Source organism: Vicia villosa, unplaced genomic scaffold (genome assembly GCF_029867415.1).
Source record: "Vicia villosa cultivar HV-30 ecotype Madison, WI unplaced genomic scaffold, Vvil1.0 ctg.000068F_1_1_2_unsc, whole genome shotgun sequence".
In the NCBI taxonomy this organism is placed as follows: Eukaryota; Viridiplantae; Streptophyta; class Magnoliopsida; order Fabales; family Fabaceae; genus Vicia; species Vicia villosa.
The window spans coordinates 147,212-164,367 of record NW_026704995.1 but is presented as its reverse complement, the minus strand read 5'-3'; the positions used below and the strand labels follow the sequence as shown (position 1 = coordinate 164,367).

Here is a 17,156-nt window from a genome sequence, read left to right as displayed (position 1 = left end):
CATCAAAGCAACCTTCTTCTCAGCAAGAGCAATACACTACAACATTTTGATCCTACGAAAACGGCTGAAAACTGTTGCGAAACCTTAATAAACCGTTGCCATAGTCTACGAGAACGGTTTCTAGGCCGTGCCGAACTGAGGCGTTGTCTTAGCTTTTGGGAACGGTTTTTTGCACCAACCGCAACGCCATGTAGATACCGTTGTTTTTTATATCTTTTTAGAACGGTTTTCAAAAGCAACGGTTTCTTTTCGTTCTCATGTTACAACCGTTGCTATTGGTATATTTTACATAAATTTTTCGCTAGAAACCAGCACAACGGTTAATAAACGTTGCTAGTTTTCAAGCCGTTCCAAGAGGATATATATCCATCACTTCTTCAGCCCCTATAGCGACAGTTTTGGGAGCTACAACAGCAGTTTATCCCCGTTGCAATGAATGAAATTCTTTCAATTTTACAAAATTAAAAAATCAATTTTTTTATTAACTTCATAAATAATTATTGTTAGACTTAAATAACAATAGTTTTAACAAGATATAAATTTTAAAAATAACATAACATAATATATATATATATATATATATATGTATATATATATATATATCCTTATGTCAACATTATCCATAATCAAATTAACATCTTTAAAAAGACCATTAACATCTATTAAAATAAAAAACTTAAACATCTACATCTCATTTAAGTCTCTTCATCTTCAAATAAAAAGAAATTACAAGTCAAATCCTTACATGTGTTAGGAACATTACAAGTCAAGTCTCTACATTGCAAAGCTCAATCAATTCCAACGCTATTAAGTTGACAAGATTGTAGCATCATTGCTATTGAAACCTACTGAATGATTAATAAAAGTCCAAGAACTACAAATCCAACAATGAACTACAAATCTTGATTCTAGCACAAAACTGCTCCTCATCTGTGTGACAAAAAAGGCAAAATAATCATCAACATTAGACTAAAGTAATAACTTGAAATTAAGAAAATATATATTAGCTAATGATTTAAGGTTAATTAGTTGAATGTGAAAATTCTCGTCAAAGTAACACTATCATTGCCATTGGTCCCTATATTTGAAAATCTTGTAATTTAGAAATGATCGTTTCCATTGCCATTGGTCCCTAAATCTAATAAAATTCCAAAATGATTTCTGAATATGAAAATTCTCAAGCTTGTTACTCATTTTGAGATCATTTCTCAAGGTCAATTGACTTAACCAAAATGACTAATATGATTGAGAATTATCAATTTCATTCATGAACAGAATCTTCCCTACAGCTCGTAATAATTCTTGATCATACCAGAAGCAGCAGAGAGACTCCTTGTAGAATACACATCTTCCACTAGCATAAAGAGATGACTCTAGTATTCCTCATACCAACATGGACCAGACCAAAGAAATTACATGTCGAATGGTAATAGAAAGCAAAAGTTTAAGTCAAAAGTATCAATTATCAACCACATATTTTACCAGTGGCTGTGAATTATATATCGCTTTACTATAATTATAAACTTATAAATGCTTACCTCAACAGGTTCAACAAAAAAATAAACAATTATTCAACATTTTAAAAATGAACACATCTCTTTCACACCTAACATGAGTTCAAACTCTAATAGCACAATCAACATGCTCGATTTTGCCTGCACTTTCAAGATAATACATGTACACTAAAAAAAACTACCTAGTTTATAAGATGTAATTGTACGCAATTAGAAATATTTACATTTGTCTAACAATAAATCACCAACCAGAGTAACAATAGAGGTACAGTTTCACCTTAGTGTTAGATATGGGCATCAATGACAGCATATAAACATAAAATGAATCCATAAGTTATTTTTGGTGCTTGCAAAACAAAGAGCTCATAGATTTAGTATGTGTCCATGTCTTGTTTACTGTTCCACTATTATTCTCATCAATACTTTGGCAAACATGTCAACAGACACTGTTAGAACGTGTAGTTTTATATATTTAATTTAAACTACAATGTAAATAGCATTCCTGAACATCTAAAATAGCCCAAATAAATCCATAACAGAATTTGTATTTACACGTCCCTCCACTTCAATAAAGATACCAATAAAACCAAATCATCACCTGTTTAAGATGGGCTATGCTCGTCAAATAAAGAGGTTGTTTCAAGAGGCTCAAAAGCAAATAACAAACAATAAATGTCTGCTTAATTTTAAGGAATTGTACCTAGTTCCTATCAAGTCATACCTGAGCTATGTGAAACAACTGAATCATGTCGTGCAGTGATTTAGTCTCAAATAGAGGCTCTCCATCAATTTCAAACATCTTAGCTCCACCAGAGTTTTGTAAAGCAGTTCTTTGTCCTATGCCATCTAGGCTCGAAATGGTACCTTCACCGTGTTCTACACTAGTCCTCAGTAATGTTCTACACGCTTTCAAATTCCACAATACATTCATGAGACCTTCGATACCCACAAAGATGTTAGTATTAGTATAGTAGTTAGCCTATAAAGACATTGCTATAATGAACAATAAACCATCTTTTCTTTTGAATTTTTTGGCCCATGATACCAAAGAAGACACTTAGTAGAATATGTTCATAGTTAGCTTTCACACTAAGCTTTGTATTGGTATTTTTTATCATTATGTTATTCTGTCCAGTTATGTTATCAGGATATATTTCAAAATAAATATGACCAAGGAGTAGAATAACTTATATGATTTAAACACTTTACTAAGAAGCAATAGATATACCTTTCTTCCTTTGTATCTTTATTGCATTTCTTTGATATGTTCCTGCACTGGAGGATGGTTTACCGCACGAATAAATTGTTCCAAGTATATCCTAATTGGAAACTGAGCAAACAGAAGAATTTTTAAGCTCATTGAGGACAGTGGTGATTGGTTACTCAAATGAAGTATTAAATACAGTTAAATAATACCTACTAAAATTGTAAAGCAAACCGGAGCTTATGAGAAAATTTTGTGGGTACTTATTGCGGCAACACGAGTTAGCTTTTCTTGAAACTCAGCCCCGTCAGGTGTAGCTTCAAGTTTCTTTTCTTACCGTGCTGCAAAACAAGAAGCCAAACTACTGCTAAAATCACAATGATATAGAAACTATAACATAAAAATCAGACAACATAATAAATAACAAAATAAAAAATATGCAATTATAGAAACTATACCAAAAAAAACCAGACAAAGTAAACAAAAGACAGCTGCCTGGCAGCATTATAACAGCTCAAACAAGCAAACCAGCAAAGAAATTTTCGATTAGCAAAAACTCCGAACAACCCATCAGCACACAACTCTTATTAATTTCCACCCAAATTAACTTATTAATGAATACAAATCATGCTTCACTAAGTAAATCAGCCAACATCCATTGATCGATGCCCAAAGAACATTTTGCATTAACAAAACTCAAATTTCATAATTAAAATGTACACATAACTCCATTGTGCCATAGATTAAAGTTAAAGATACCTATGAAAATCAGTAGGAGTAAAATGCCTGATACATGCAGAAAATTATATTATAACTTCATTCAGAGTTGATTTTTGTAACCATTTCCACTAGGAAACCTTTCCTACATGATCTCTTTTAGTATTTGAACTAGTTCCCTGAGTTGAACATTTACCATTTTCTAAAAAACAGTCACAGTATGCCAGTAGGTGACTTATAACAGTGATCATTCAATTAGAAGAAAAAAAAGCTGCCCCTGTTATCCCGAGTTCTCATAAGATAATAAGAAAAGATATATTTCCTTCATGATTTACACAAATAATAATGTATTTGTGATTCATATTTCATGCATCTCGCTATGTTAAACAACAAACCCTAAAGTTGAGTCAAAAGCCCAACTGTGACTCCCACAACACCAATTTCTAAAAATCTTAAACCCTAAAAAATCAACAATTCAAAATAACATAGTTTCGATTTATGAAGTGATTCCACCAATCATTTTATTAGTTAAACCCTAGCAAGAAATCAGGCAAGAGAGATGAGAAAAGGGTACAAATTAAAGATTACCTGGATAAGGAAAGATAAACAGGTTGAACTAACAAGTGACGAGACCGACTTGAGAGAGACTGGCGAGAGGGACTCTGGTATGAGAAGAACCAAGAGTGAGTTAATTGTGTGAGCTTCGAAAACCCTCGTTCGCGAGTGAGCGTAGTGTTCTTCGTTAACCTTCTTTCTTCGTTAACCTTCGCATACACAGGAGATCCAATTGGTAAGCACAAACGAGAGGGAATCATGTGTTCTGATTGATTTGCTTAAAGAAAAAAAGGGTTAGGGTTTGTGGGAGATTGCTTTGTTTGTTTAGCTTGAAGGAGAAAAGGGTTTGTGACAGTTTTGATTAGGAATGATTGTTATCAAGAAGTAGAATAGTCGCGAAAGGGTTAGGAACCGGGGAGGGATGATTTTGTTTTTAGCGCTCAATTTTTGGAAAAGGAACGGCTGGAATTTTGTTTTCGCGCTCTACTTTGCTTTTAGCTTTCAGTAAGATTAAAGACCTCTGTTCGATTCCACATTTTGCATATAATAAATATTTTATTAAATACTATAAAACTATAGTAGTACACGGTTTCAACCCGTTTTTAGCTAAGACCGTTCTCTTTATGGTCTACTAGAACGTTTTCAAGCCGTTGCATAAAATTTAAAAGAAATAAATATCTTACCACAACGGAAGTATAAAATTTGTTGCCTATTACTCTCTACGAGAACGACATTTTTACCATCCTAAAATCAGGCGTTGCCATAGGGTTAAAATGTTGTAGTGATAACAACCACTCAAGTTCACTCCTCCTGCAAGAACATGTCCCATCCCTACTGCAGAACTGGAAGTTCTATGTGAACTCATGGTGGATTTTGATCATCTCCGGGAACATGAGTTTAATTTGAAATCAAACATGCTGATTCAAGGTTGGGAGGTCTTCTTTGATCGTCTCATTGGGCCAGTCTACCCAGATTTGGTGAAGGAATTCTGGATTCACGCAACTCTTACACCTAGAGAAATCATCTATTTAGTTCTAGGTCAAGAAGTCTCCATTACTGAAAACCTTATAAGGAAGTTACTCAATCTTGAAGGTTTGAGTGGTGCTACAGGAGCAGTTGCTGGTAGAACTGACTGGGATGCAGTTTACTCTGAAGTGTTTACAACAGGGCAAGGTTCAAACAACACTAAGGATCTGAAGGCCCCCTACAGAATCTGGGATAAGATTCTTCTGGGGTGTATTCATCACAGAAAGGCTACAGTTTCTCCCACCTACATCAACCAGGATCAACAGTACCTTCTGTACTGCATAGGCAAGGGCCAGAGGATTGATCTACCTTATCTTCTGTTCATGTATATGCGGAATCATGTGAAGGATTCTCGAGAACAAGTAAAGTTGAAAAATCAGAAGATCAAGAGGAACATCATCCCTCTGGGAAGGCTCATCTCAGATATTCTGACAGAATCTGCGTTGATAGATTCTCTGAGAGAAGCTGGAGCAGTTCAGGATCTGGCAGCTACGTGTGGGAGTACTCTGACTGCTCACACTCTGAAGAAGATGAAGTTGATTACCAGTGTTACCTCTCAGCCCAGAGTGGTAAATGAAATTATGAATAGAAGAATTCCTGTTGATGACTTCCAGATGCTTTTCAAGGAAGAGCATCCTAAATTCATTCTCTATTATCTGGAGTCTTGCTTGAAGGATGATACAGAGTTTGATCCAGCATGGTTGCATAGCAGAAATCTTCCTTCTCTGGATGTTCAGAAAGCTCATAAGAAGAGAAAGACAATAGGAGAAGGTCCTTCCACAAAGACTAAGAAGAAGAAGAAAACTTCAGGTATTTCTATTTCTAATTCTGTACCTGTTAATATTTCTGAAGCTGTAGCAACAGATAACCCAGACCCCCTGTGTAGCGGTAAAAATGTGACTCGAGCGGAATCGCGCGCTCGAAGTGTCAACAGAGTCGCCACCGAACTTTATTTATTCCAAGAAGGAAAGGGAAAATATCGATAAAACCCACGAAATAAAAAGAAACAGATAAGATGGTCGTTCGTAACCAAATTAGGGTTCGGGAGTCGGTTAAGCAAGGGGAAGGTATTAGCACCCCTCACTTCCATCGTATTCGATGGGACCCATTTAGTTAGTTTCGTGTTTGAGTGTTTACATGATGTTTGTGTTCTTTAGCTTATTAATCGAGAAAAGATGAAAGAAATGTTTTTTAGCGTTTTTATTATTATAAAGAAAAAAGAAAAGATTTTTTATTATTATGCTCGCCAAGACGTTTGTATCTTGTGCCTACATATTCCCTAGTGCAATGGGAAAGTCAGAGCAATCGTAGTTCGGGCGAGGAACCATGAAAAGTTTGTTGGTTGATTTTAGCGAGAGGTACTCGATCGCTTTCAAATGGAAATACTACGCGTACATGGATATGATATCACTACAAGAATGGATGACTAAATCAAGATAAGACATGATTTTGGCCATCATCGCATTCGAGTGGAAGATGTTCGATCTTCACATGTGGAAGCATGTTCGTATTGAAATTGAATAAGTGTCTCGTTTATGAGAAGAGTTTTAAAAGCCATAAGGCAAAAAGGTTGAATGAAATTGAGGTTGTGTTTTTAAAGGGGACATTTAGCAAAGGATTGAGCATAGGTGTTCACCTAGCGCGTCTTTACCCAAGGTATTGAACAGGAGCGAGCCCCATTGTCACTTGTTGTCCTTGAAAATTAATGTATTTTAATTCAAAAGATCAAGGTATTCAAGAGGTGTGCACTTCTTGTCACAAGGTCTTTCGGTTTGATTATGGTATTTTGATTCGAGAGATCAAGGTATTCAAGAGGTGTGCACTTCTTGTCACAAGATCTTTCGGTTTGATTAATGTGTTTTAGTTTCAAAAGATCAAGGTATTCAAGAGGTGTGCACCCCTTGTCACTTAATCATTTTGATTTGATTAAAAAAGATTCGAAAGATCAAGGTATTCAAGAGGTGTTCACCCCTTGTCACAGGATCTTTCGGTTTGATTAATGTATTTTGATTCAAAGGATCAAGGTATTCAAGAGGTGTGCACTTCTTGTCACAGGATCACTTTGATTAATTAAAGAGTTTTGGTTCAAGAAAATCAAGGTATTCAAGAGGTGTGCACTTCTTGTCACTTGATTTCTCGATTTATTTAAGAAAGCATTTTATTGTTTGATTCCAAGGATCGAAGGTATTCAAGAGGTGTTCACCCCTTGTCACTTAATCACTTTGATTTTATTAATGTGTTTTAGTTTAAAAGATCAAGGTATTCAAGAGGTGTGCACTTCTTGTCACAAGGTCTTTCGGTTTGATTATGGTATTTTGATTCGAGAGATCAAGGTATTCAAGAGGTGTGCACTTCTTGTCACAAGATCTTTCGGTTTGATTTAAAGAAAGTTTAAAAGAAGGAACTCGACGTTGGATCGAGAAATTACTTAAATCTACTCGGCGTTGGACCAAAAAATTATTGAGACGACTTGGCGTTGAACCAAGATTTATTAACTTTTGGATTAAGATTAACCTAATATAGGAAAATATTTTTGGTATTTTAATAATAATACTAAAATCTAGAAATAAACTATATTTTTGGATTTTTAATTATAATAATAAAATCTAAACATAAAATATATTTTTTTGTATTTTTTTTATATGAATGAGAAAAGACTAAAAAAATTTTAGAGTAATTTAAAAGTAACAATAAAATTAACAAAGAGGTGCAATTAACTAGAGAAGGTATTGGGCTCAAAAGGGAGGCCCAAAAATAATCTGAAACAAACCCCTAGGAGGTGCACTGGATCGGAGGATGTTCAAAGTCATAGTTGGGCCTCATGGTTTGGCCCACTCGGCCACCTCAAACAACAACAAACCCTAATAATTCTAAAAAGAAAAAAAGAAAACGGCCGCCCATGTTATTTTTCTTTTACTCGGCCCCACTCTCTTCTCTCACACGAAACAACAACAACATCTCTTCTCTGCTCACGCTTCAACAACAACACAAGGTAAATGAAAATGAAAGGTTCAGAACCATACCAAATCGGAGGAGATTTTCCGATGACGAATCCGGCGTACTCAGGCGCGCAACTTTCTCTTCCTTCGATCAAAGAGTTTCCGTCGGAGATGAAGCTGTTGTTCGCTGCGTGCTGCTCGACTATGAAGGTGCGATTCCTTTGTGATTTGGTTCTGCAGTTGTTGTTGTGCGCGGAACTGGTGGTTACGTGATTTGTGGAATACAGTTGCGGTGTGGGTGAAGTGTGTTGAGTTGAACCGTGTCTTGATTACAAGTGGAATCGAAAACTCGCTAAAGCTATGATAGAGATGTGTGTGGTGAAGTGTTGAGGATGGTGTTAAATTGTAATACAGTTGCGACAATGAAGATGATGTTCATGGGATTTGTCTTTGTATTGTGTGATCTGTTTGTGATGAGTCTGCAGGTTATGCAGATCGTGGTGAGGTATGAAAGTGGAAGATTGGAGGTATTATATGATGAAGTTGTGGTATGTTATGGTGCTTTTGTTGTGTTTGGAGGAAGAGTATGAATTTCAACGCAGAATGCAGAGTTTTTTTTGTCATTTTTCTTCCTTGTTCTCTTTTTTCGTCTCTGTTATATAGAAGGATTGGAATGGTTTTGGGGGGAAAATTGGGATGAGATTTGAACTTTTATGGAAGCTGAATTTGCTTCTTTTCTGTGCAGGTCTTGTGTTGAACAAATTGGTGCAAATGTTGGCGTTTTATGTTCAGAAAATGCAGGCTTTTTGTTTGGTTATGGGTAGCTAGCTGGCTTGGGATAGTGAAGTAACATGGTGATGTGCAGAGAACAAACGTGAAAGACAAATCTTTTTTTGTTTATATCTTTTTGTTTGACTTGTACTAAAGTTAAAGAAATCAAAAAAAGAAATGGGGCTTTTATAAATTGGGCCTAAATTGTAAAAATCATTTTTTGTGTTATATACTTTTTCTAAAAAAGAATCTAATAATAATAATCAAGATAATAATAATAATAATAATAATAATAAAAGAAACAAAAGTCGTAAAAACCCAGATAAATGGTAACTAGGATAAGAATATGCAAAGATGAAAAAAAAGCAAAACGAAAACTATTTTTGTTGACTTTATTAAAAGTCTATTTCATTTGAAAAATATGCAAAATATGCTAAAACTAAATTAAATGAAATACAGATGCGACACGACCAAGAATGGATGAAATGCGTAGGTCAAAAATTAGGGTGCGACACCCTGAAACTACCTAGGTCATCTCAATCCATTAGGAAACTGATAGATGATATAGATTCAATAAATGACTCTATTCTAGAATATGAACTTGAACTAGAACTTCCCCCAAAACAAAAACAATCTTCTAAATTTCCATCATTTACCTCCACCTCTTCCAAAGGAAAACATTATGCTCAACCTTCTGAACCCATCATTCTCAACCCTCCACCTCTAACTATCATATTCCCAACCTTACTCTCTGAAAACATTTTCTCCACTACACAACCTCCATCCTCTGAACCTCAATCTTCTGCACCCCAACCGCAACCAATATCTCAAACACCTGAAACCCAACCAGCAGTAGACATTCCTGTCTTCTGTGATTTTTCTGACCCATCCTCTCCATCATCCTCTGATTCTCTCTTTCACAACCCTCGCAACCCAACACCTTCATATGATCCAACAGACATTGTATTAGACTCTGATCATGAAGAAGAATCTTCTCCCATCTCACCCACTCCACTTCTCCTTCCTGACAGACCTTCTGCACCTTACCTTATTTCTAACCCCCAATACCCCATTACCATCATCAAACCCAACTCAACCCCACCCTCTGTTGATTCAGGTTTTCAGTTGCTTAACTACAGGGTACGGAATTGGTTGGAAAATCTGAAGGCTGCCTATGATCATAAGCTAGATCATGTGGCTGCTGGAAAGCTCTGGAACGCTTTCTCCAAGGATCTGCAAGCTGATATTCTGGATCTTCAAAATGTCTGTGTTTCTGAAGCTCCTGCTCCTGCTGGCCTGGCTCTAGACTTTGGAAATTTGAAGGAACTTCAGAATGTTTGGAATTGGAAGCCTGTGCAGGCAGAATCCTCTGAAGCTGATGAGATGAATTTTGAATCTGATGAGATGGAGATTGATCAGCCTCTGCCTATGGTGGTGTGGAGACCAAAACAATATCCTTTTGCTCCTAAGGATTTTGTTCTTTTGACAGGAGACATGGAAACTCTCTTATCTTGGTTTGAGTCTAATCCTGTTGCTCCACCAGCTGCTCTATCAGCCTCAGCCCATTCATCACCTGAAGTTCCTTCAAGTTCTGAAGTGTGGAATACTCTGAAGGAACTCCAGAGGAATCAGGAAGTTGTGTTTGATCGTCTGGCAAAACAAGAAAACACCAATCAAGAGATCAGAACTTGGATGTAGAAGTCTAAAGAGACTTCTAAGAAGCAAGCCGAAGATACATCTGAGATCAAGCAAATGCTATCCCTCTTAGCCTCCAAGCTTTCCTAGTCTTTATGTTTTTAGGATTTTGTTGTTTCTGCATATGTTTTGTTCTTTTTCTCTCTGATCATTAATGAAATATTTCTTCTTTCCCTTTCATTATTTGTTTTCATCTGAATCTTTATTATTCTTTTTGATGTCTGACAAAAAGGGGGAGAAACGTATTACTGAATTGATTTTATTATATCAATTGTCAGGCTTAAGTCTCAAACATTTTTGTTCTAACAAAAATTGCAAAGTTCTGCATTTGAAAGTTTTTTGCAGGAATGTAATGCTCTGAAGATCTCAATTAGAGGAGAAACATATTTTATTTTGCTTAAGTGAGAAACGTATTTTGATGCTCTGAAGATCTTAAAATCTATGAATGAAATTTCAAAGATCTGAAGCAAACAAAATTTGATGCTCTGATACGCTAGCTCTCTAAAGAAAATTCAAAGCCTTGATGATGTCCAAAGGAAGCTTTGAAAGAAAGCTCCGAATCATCTTCAGATAAAGCTCAACTTTAAAGTCTCTTCTGAAATGGAAAATACTCAGGGAAGTCCTTTTATATTAAATTCATCTGGTATTAATTTCAGGGGGAGAGTGTTAATCTCAGGGGGAGATTATTCTATACATTCTGATTAGTTTGCATTGCTATATCTGTTTGCTGTCACTTTCATCTTTATTATGGATACAAATTCATATCAATTCTATATGTTTTTGTCATCATCAAAAAGGGTGAGATTGTTAGAACATGAAATGTTCTGATCATATTTTCTAGTTTTGATGATAACATTAGAAATGAATTTTGTATAAGACAATGTGGTACTCTAATAAGTTACTTTTTCCATTTCAAGAAAAGTGTAAAAGAGTATGCAATATCTTATCTTTCAGATGCTCTGACCCAGATTTTCTGGATGGCTACATCAGAACATGATCTTTAAGACATCAGAACATGGTCTTGAAGTTATCAGATCATGACTATTAGAAGCAAGCTCTGAAGCTCTAAAGGTATCACGCTCTAAGGAACTTCCATAGTCTGAATTATTGAAGTTCTAACTTGCACCAAACGCTGGAAACTCTGATGAACAAAGCAAATCACAAACTCTGATTCCAGAAGAAAGCAAATGATGAAAAGCTATAAAGGCTAGTCTGTGTGTCTGACAAAAGGAACGTTAGAAGCATGGCTGCAAAAGGCAAAGTCAGAAAAAGAAGTTGAAGCAAGGCTCGAGGTAGTTGACAAAAGCATGTAACATTAAATGCAGCATGTACTGTACGAGCAAAGCATTAAATGCAGAACTGTTCAACGGTCACATTCTCACGCCTATAAAAGGAACTTGTCAGCCCAAGAAAAATGCTAGAGCTTACGTTACAACTTACAACATACTCTGAATTTTCCTCACGCAAAAGCTCTTGAGCAAAGCAAGCAATCTTCATCTTCAAGCTCACATACTTTTGTATATTTAGTGAGTTTTAGATCATAAACTTAAGAGAAAAATCACTTAGTGATTACAGCTTTTTAGAAGCATTATTATCTCTGTATTGTTGATTATATCTTTGTAAAAGAAATATCTTGAGTGATCAAGTTGTGATCTGTTGACTCAAGAAGACTTAGAGGTTGATCTAAGTGGAGAACCATTGTAATCAGTTTTTGATTAGTGGATTAAATCCTCAGTGGAGGTAAATCACCTGTGAGGGTGGACTGGAGGTAGTTTGAGTTCAAACGAACCAGGATAAAAATAATTGTGTTCATTATTTTTATTTGCCAAAAAGAAACAACCCTTATTCAATCCCCCCTTCTAAGTTTTTTTCACTCCTTCAAATTGTGGTTCATTACGGTATGTTTGGTTCAGCTAACGATTCGGTTCACTTATTAAATTGTTTGATAAATTGTGATTTGTTTTAGAAATCATAGAGAACGGTTCGGTTATACAGTTCAAGTACAGTTTTATGGATTTTTTGAACAGGCCTAGTCTCATGCCTACCTGCTTACCATACGCGTCTCATGCTGCCATACACATATCTGTACTTATGTTTGTTTGGTTTGATATTTATGCTTTGGATATTGATATATGCTATAGTACGTACTTTGATAATAAAAAATATTTTGTGTCAACAAGTTATTAATTCAATTCTAAAAAAGAATCAAATTTATATTTAATTATAAGAAGTTTCTATCTCGACTTATTTAGTAATAAAATCTAACAATTGTATATTTAAATATAAATTATTAAAATTTAATTATTAATTAATAAAAATCTTAAATATTTTATATTAGTTAAAAAATAATTTCAACAAGCTTTTATTTTCTCATCTTTAAAACAGTTTTTAGAAAATTTACCAAATGACTATTTTTATTTTCTTATTTTTAAAATATTTTTGAAAGGCCATGTTACGAAAGAAATTTTTTAGTAGCTCTCTCCTTAAAAACACAATTCAAAAACAATTTTATAAAATATAATTTAAAAAGTAAAAAGCAAAATTGATTTAAACGAGCTCTTAGTTTCTCAAGTTGTATATTTGAAGTCATATTATCTCCTGTGCCTATAAATAGATGCCGTTGGAAGAAAATCAAGACAGTTTAGTTTTTCAATTTGTATGTTTGACATGCTAAAACCTTAATTGTCTACCAACATCGTTTTGAAAAGTTCACAATATGATTTTTTTTTTTGGCTTAAATACACTTTTCGTCCCTGTAAGTTAGCGTGTTTGTGGTTTTCGTCCCTGTAAGTTTTTTTTTTGGGTTTTAGTCCCTATATTTCAGTTTTGCGTTCGTTTTAGTCCCTAAAAACAAAATCCGCAGGAAATTTCACAAGAAAATCCGCAGGTAACCTGCAGATTTTCCTGCGGATTTTGGCTTTAGGGACTAAACCTCAAGCAAAAAGTAAGATATAGGGACTAAAACCCAAAAAAAAAACTTACAGGGACGAAAATCAAAAACACGCTAACTTACGGGGACGAAAAGTGTATTTAAGCCTTTTTTTTCAAACAGATAAATATTTAAGTAAAAGTTGACAATATGATTTTTTTTCCAAACAAATAAATATTTAAGTTTGATTCTTATATTCGTCTATTTAAAAGATATCTAGCATAATAATAATAGTCAAGGTCTACTTAAATTTTGATGATTTCTCAATAGATTTCATAGGTCTCTCACGTATTACCGAATTGATAAAAATGTCCTCGTGCTTCCGTAGATACATCTCAAGAAGTAAATTTTTTTCTTCCGTACATACATTTACGAAAGTCGTAAAACATAGTAAATTGATGAAAATCTTCCGTAGATATATCTACGGAATGAGTTAAAAAGAGTTTTAACGATTCCGTAGATGCATCTAAAGAAAAAACAATTTTTTTGAAAAAAAAAATGCTTTCGGATGTCCATCTACAAAAACAGAGGGTTAAATTGAAATTTTGTTCCGGTGGCTAAGAGATCTATGTGGTGTATTGAGAAATTGTCTAAATTTTTTAGGGTTATGTCATACTCGGTTATGTGCAAGAGTAAGAATTTCGACAACACACAGCCATAAATTTTAGTTGTTTCAAAAAAAAAATCTTAATAAACATAAAAAATATTATATTTTAAAAATATATGATAAATAAATATATATATATATATATATATATATATATATATATATATATATATATATATATATATATATATATATATATGAATTAATTAAAAGCCAAATCAACTATAATTAAATTAATTTTTTTAATATGTGATTATACTTTTAATGCGATATTTTTAATTTTTAATTATATTTTTTTATTTAGGTTCTTTTTTTACTTACATACAGAGAAACACATCTAAAGTAAGGGTGACAAAACGAGTTTGATATGTTGCGCATGTCCGTTTTGCTCACATTTTTCTGTATGATAGGTTAAAGTTTTAGAATCGCAACCTCTAATATGTATGTCTTGTCCTGTTCCCTATTTTCGAGCTTTGACGGGTACAAACATTTATATGAAATTTTATATTTTTAGACATTCTCTGCTCCATCCTTACTTTTTTTCTGAGACAAACTAAAATTTTGAATCCGTACCTTTAACTAAGTCCGTCCTACTCTATCTTATTTTCAGATATTTTTTTTGAACTTTTGCGTAACGGACATTCGTCACCACAATGAAAAGTCATGTTGTGATGATTAATGAAAATTGCTAGTATATGGTTATCATTTCTATACATACAAAGAGGGAGAGAAGTTTTGGATATGTGACGAGTGATGGGCACGTAACATTTGGATTTAAGGGGCAACAGTGTTAGGTGCATGGGTTAGTAACACGTGCATGACTTGTTGGATTGAATGAAAGGTATTAGAGGCTCTTTCTTTTCCAGACGTAATAATAATTTTCAATTGATAACTGACGTCTACTTCGTTTTGGTAAACCAGCATGGTTATTTGTTTTAACCCATCTCATGCAAATAAGCTACGTAAAACAATTTTAAAAAAAGACATGTGTGCCCTATTATTATCACATCTGTGTGAACATCTATTCAAGACTTTTATTATAATCATGCCAATAAATTTTCAAGACTTTTACTGAAATCAAGACCTTCAACACCTTATTTGAACATCTGTGCAAAATTAAGTTTGCATTCTAATTGTATACCGTGTTTAATAAGGTGTTGAAATAGTGATGTTCAAACATGACTCAGTATCTCTTTATGGAATTTCAGGTCAAAAAATAAAAAACTCTTTCAAGAAATTTAGTTCCAAACTTGTCAAATTAAGCCATTTTAATCAACTAGTCCGTTTACCATTTAATATATTTAATTTAAAATGTTGATATAAACCAATGAAGTAGTAATATGTCCAACACACTTAGAGATCATATGTCATGAACTTGATATGTCATGTGCACAAGTTATTAACCTAAAGCTAATAATGTGATTACCTCTAATTTTATTTGTGATTTGTGTTAATAGAGAATAGCAAAAGAGACTAGCTTACCTCTTATATTTGCTCATTTATCAATATTTCTCTTTATTTTTATCACTACTATAAAATATATCATTTGAATCATTATATTATTACAATCCTTTTTTTAACTGTAATAATAACTCATTTTTTAGGTTTTTTTTCTATTTACTATTTTTTTTTACTACAGTCAATATTAACAACCGTAGTAAAATGTACCTAAAGTGTAAGGGTTCGAATCTCAGCACCAATAATTTTCTATTTATTCGTTACAAAAAGGGTTTGTCGATAATATTTCATCACTATTCATATCATCAATTGTGGTATAAGGTGTTAACATTTCATCACGGTTCTTATTATCAACCGTAGTTATATATATATATATATATATATATATATATATATATATATATATATATATATATATATATATATATATATATATATATATATATATATATATATATATGATACACTGTCGCACACGTGTCAAAGTGAGTAATTAAAAATATAGTTAGGGAGGTGACACTCGAATCGTATCACAATGACTCTTGATTTAAATTAACCAACTGATTGGAACAATAGGGGAGTTTATTTTTTTTTTGTAAGCAAGTTATATAAAAGAGAACAAAAGTTCTACAAACTCGGTTACAAAAGGCGAAAGAAAACGCCGAAGACAAAAATTAAACACCAAATTGAAACTAACTTAAGTAATACAATGGGTTGTTGCAAAACTCATAGAAGTTGTAATTGAGATGTTTAATTTTCCCAACAAAGGACCATCTCCACACAAGCACTTTGCAAGACCAATAGGGGAGTTTATGTTTTCGATTAAGATAACGATAAATCAAAATTTGATTATGATTAAGATAAACAAGTTAATCTACTGTTCGGGTTCCTAACTTATCATCCGTAATTATAAATCCAAAAATCCTAAGCAAATTCTATTACCTTTTCGTTCACATCATCAATTAACAAGTGAAATTGACACTATGTGGTAACACTCCTATTTTCCAAATAAAGCAAACAGATTAAAGCAATCACGAATTAAGAAAACATGATTTTAACATATGCAAGTTAATAATAAAGCTATGCTAAAACACGATAAAGATCAAGGAATGTCAAGTAATCAAAATAAATCAACATGCATTCTATATAAATTTAATTAAGCATACAAGATATATAGAATGAATATTGAAAGGGAAAAGAGATTGGATTGGAATTTATAAAACCTCAAAGAATCGGTGGACAAGAATCAATAGATCAACCTTTGGAATTAGTTCTCCCTAAAATACGTACAAAGTTGTAGGTTTTGCGTGAAAATTCATAAATAATGAAATAAGCTTCTTTTTTGGTTTAAGTATTACAAGGGAATTCGGGCCCTAATGAAAACCGACCCGAAAATTACAAAAACCTGCCCAAAAACCAAGTATTTTCTTAAGTCTAGAAATAAACTGAATTATTCGACCTTTTTTCACTCCGAATTGGAATTTGGCTTCAACATAAAATTTGTAGCTTATCTTCTCAGCTTTCCAACACTTATTAGAATGCGTAATACGGCATCCCGTAGCCCAAATTATGACCTGTACCACGGGAAGATATCAAATATCTATTTTAGCTGAAAACGAGCTTATATATATATAGGATTCTAGGTAGAAGTTGCACAAGTTAGTAACTAGGAGAGAAGTTGTAAATTGGGATTGTTTAGGCTTTGAACTTATATTATCATAGTGGATTTCATTCCTGGCTT

At 33.6% G+C, this 17,156-nt stretch overlaps 3 protein-coding genes across 6 annotated transcripts; 2 read left to right on the top strand and 1 right to left on the bottom strand.

The window, feature by feature from the left end:
- Positions 1-592: 592 nt before the first annotated feature.
- Positions 593-4,458, bottom strand: LOC131623461 (uncharacterized). Of its 4 annotated transcripts, none has more exons than XR_009290234.1 (5): positions 4,024-4,458; positions 2,931-3,059; positions 2,743-2,844; positions 1,313-2,450; positions 602-930 (listed from the first exon to the last, which is right to left on the bottom strand). XR_009290234.1 is itself a non-coding variant. In XM_058894471.1 (2 exons), the coding sequence occupies exons 1-2, from the start codon at positions 2,443-2,445 to the stop codon at positions 808-810; spliced, it is 333 nt and encodes a 110-aa protein (XP_058750454.1). In that variant the 5' UTR covers positions 2,446-2,727; the 3' UTR covers positions 593-807. The 4 variants fall into 4 exon arrangements, 1 of the variants encoding a protein (XP_058750454.1); XR_009290236.1 differs by lacking the exon at positions 602-930 and having other exon boundaries at positions 938-2,112; positions 2,236-2,450; XR_009290235.1 differs by lacking the exon at positions 602-930 and having other exon boundaries at positions 938-2,450; positions 2,935-3,059.
- A 395-nt stretch (positions 4,459-4,853) lies between these two features.
- On the top strand, positions 4,854-7,693 carry LOC131623463 (uncharacterized). Its single transcript, XM_058894472.1, has 2 exons — positions 4,854-5,826; positions 7,689-7,693. Exons 1-2 carry the CDS (start codon positions 4,854-4,856, stop codon positions 7,691-7,693), a joined length of 978 nt encoding a protein of 325 aa, XP_058750455.1.
- Positions 7,694-7,915: 222 nt separating this feature from the next.
- LOC131623460 (uncharacterized) lies at positions 7,916-8,903 on the top strand. The gene is made up of 2 exons (XM_058894470.1): positions 7,916-8,165; positions 8,701-8,903. Exons 1-2 carry the CDS (start codon positions 7,916-7,918, stop codon positions 8,781-8,783), a joined length of 333 nt encoding a protein of 110 aa, XP_058750453.1. The 3' UTR covers positions 8,784-8,903.
- The last annotated feature ends 8,253 nt before the right edge of the window (positions 8,904-17,156 follow it).

Coding starts and splice junctions, on each gene's coding strand:
- LOC131623461 (XM_058894471.1), bottom strand. CDS start 2,445: ATGAATGTATTGTGGAATTTGAAAGCGTGTAGAACATTACTGAGGACT. Junction 931..2,235: donor AGTTGTTTCACATAGCTCAG/GTATGACTTGAT, acceptor TTTGTCACACAG/ATGAGGAGCAGTTTTGTGCT.
- LOC131623463 (XM_058894472.1), top strand. CDS start 4,854: ATGGTGGATTTTGATCATCTCCGGGAACATGAGTTTAATTTGAAATCA.
- LOC131623460 (XM_058894470.1), top strand. CDS start 7,916: ATGTTATTTTTCTTTTACTCGGCCCCACTCTCTTCTCTCACACGAAAC. Junction 8,166..8,700: donor CGTGCTGCTCGACTATGAAG/GTGCGATTCCTT, acceptor TTTTCTGTGCAG/GTCTTGTGTTGAACAAATTG.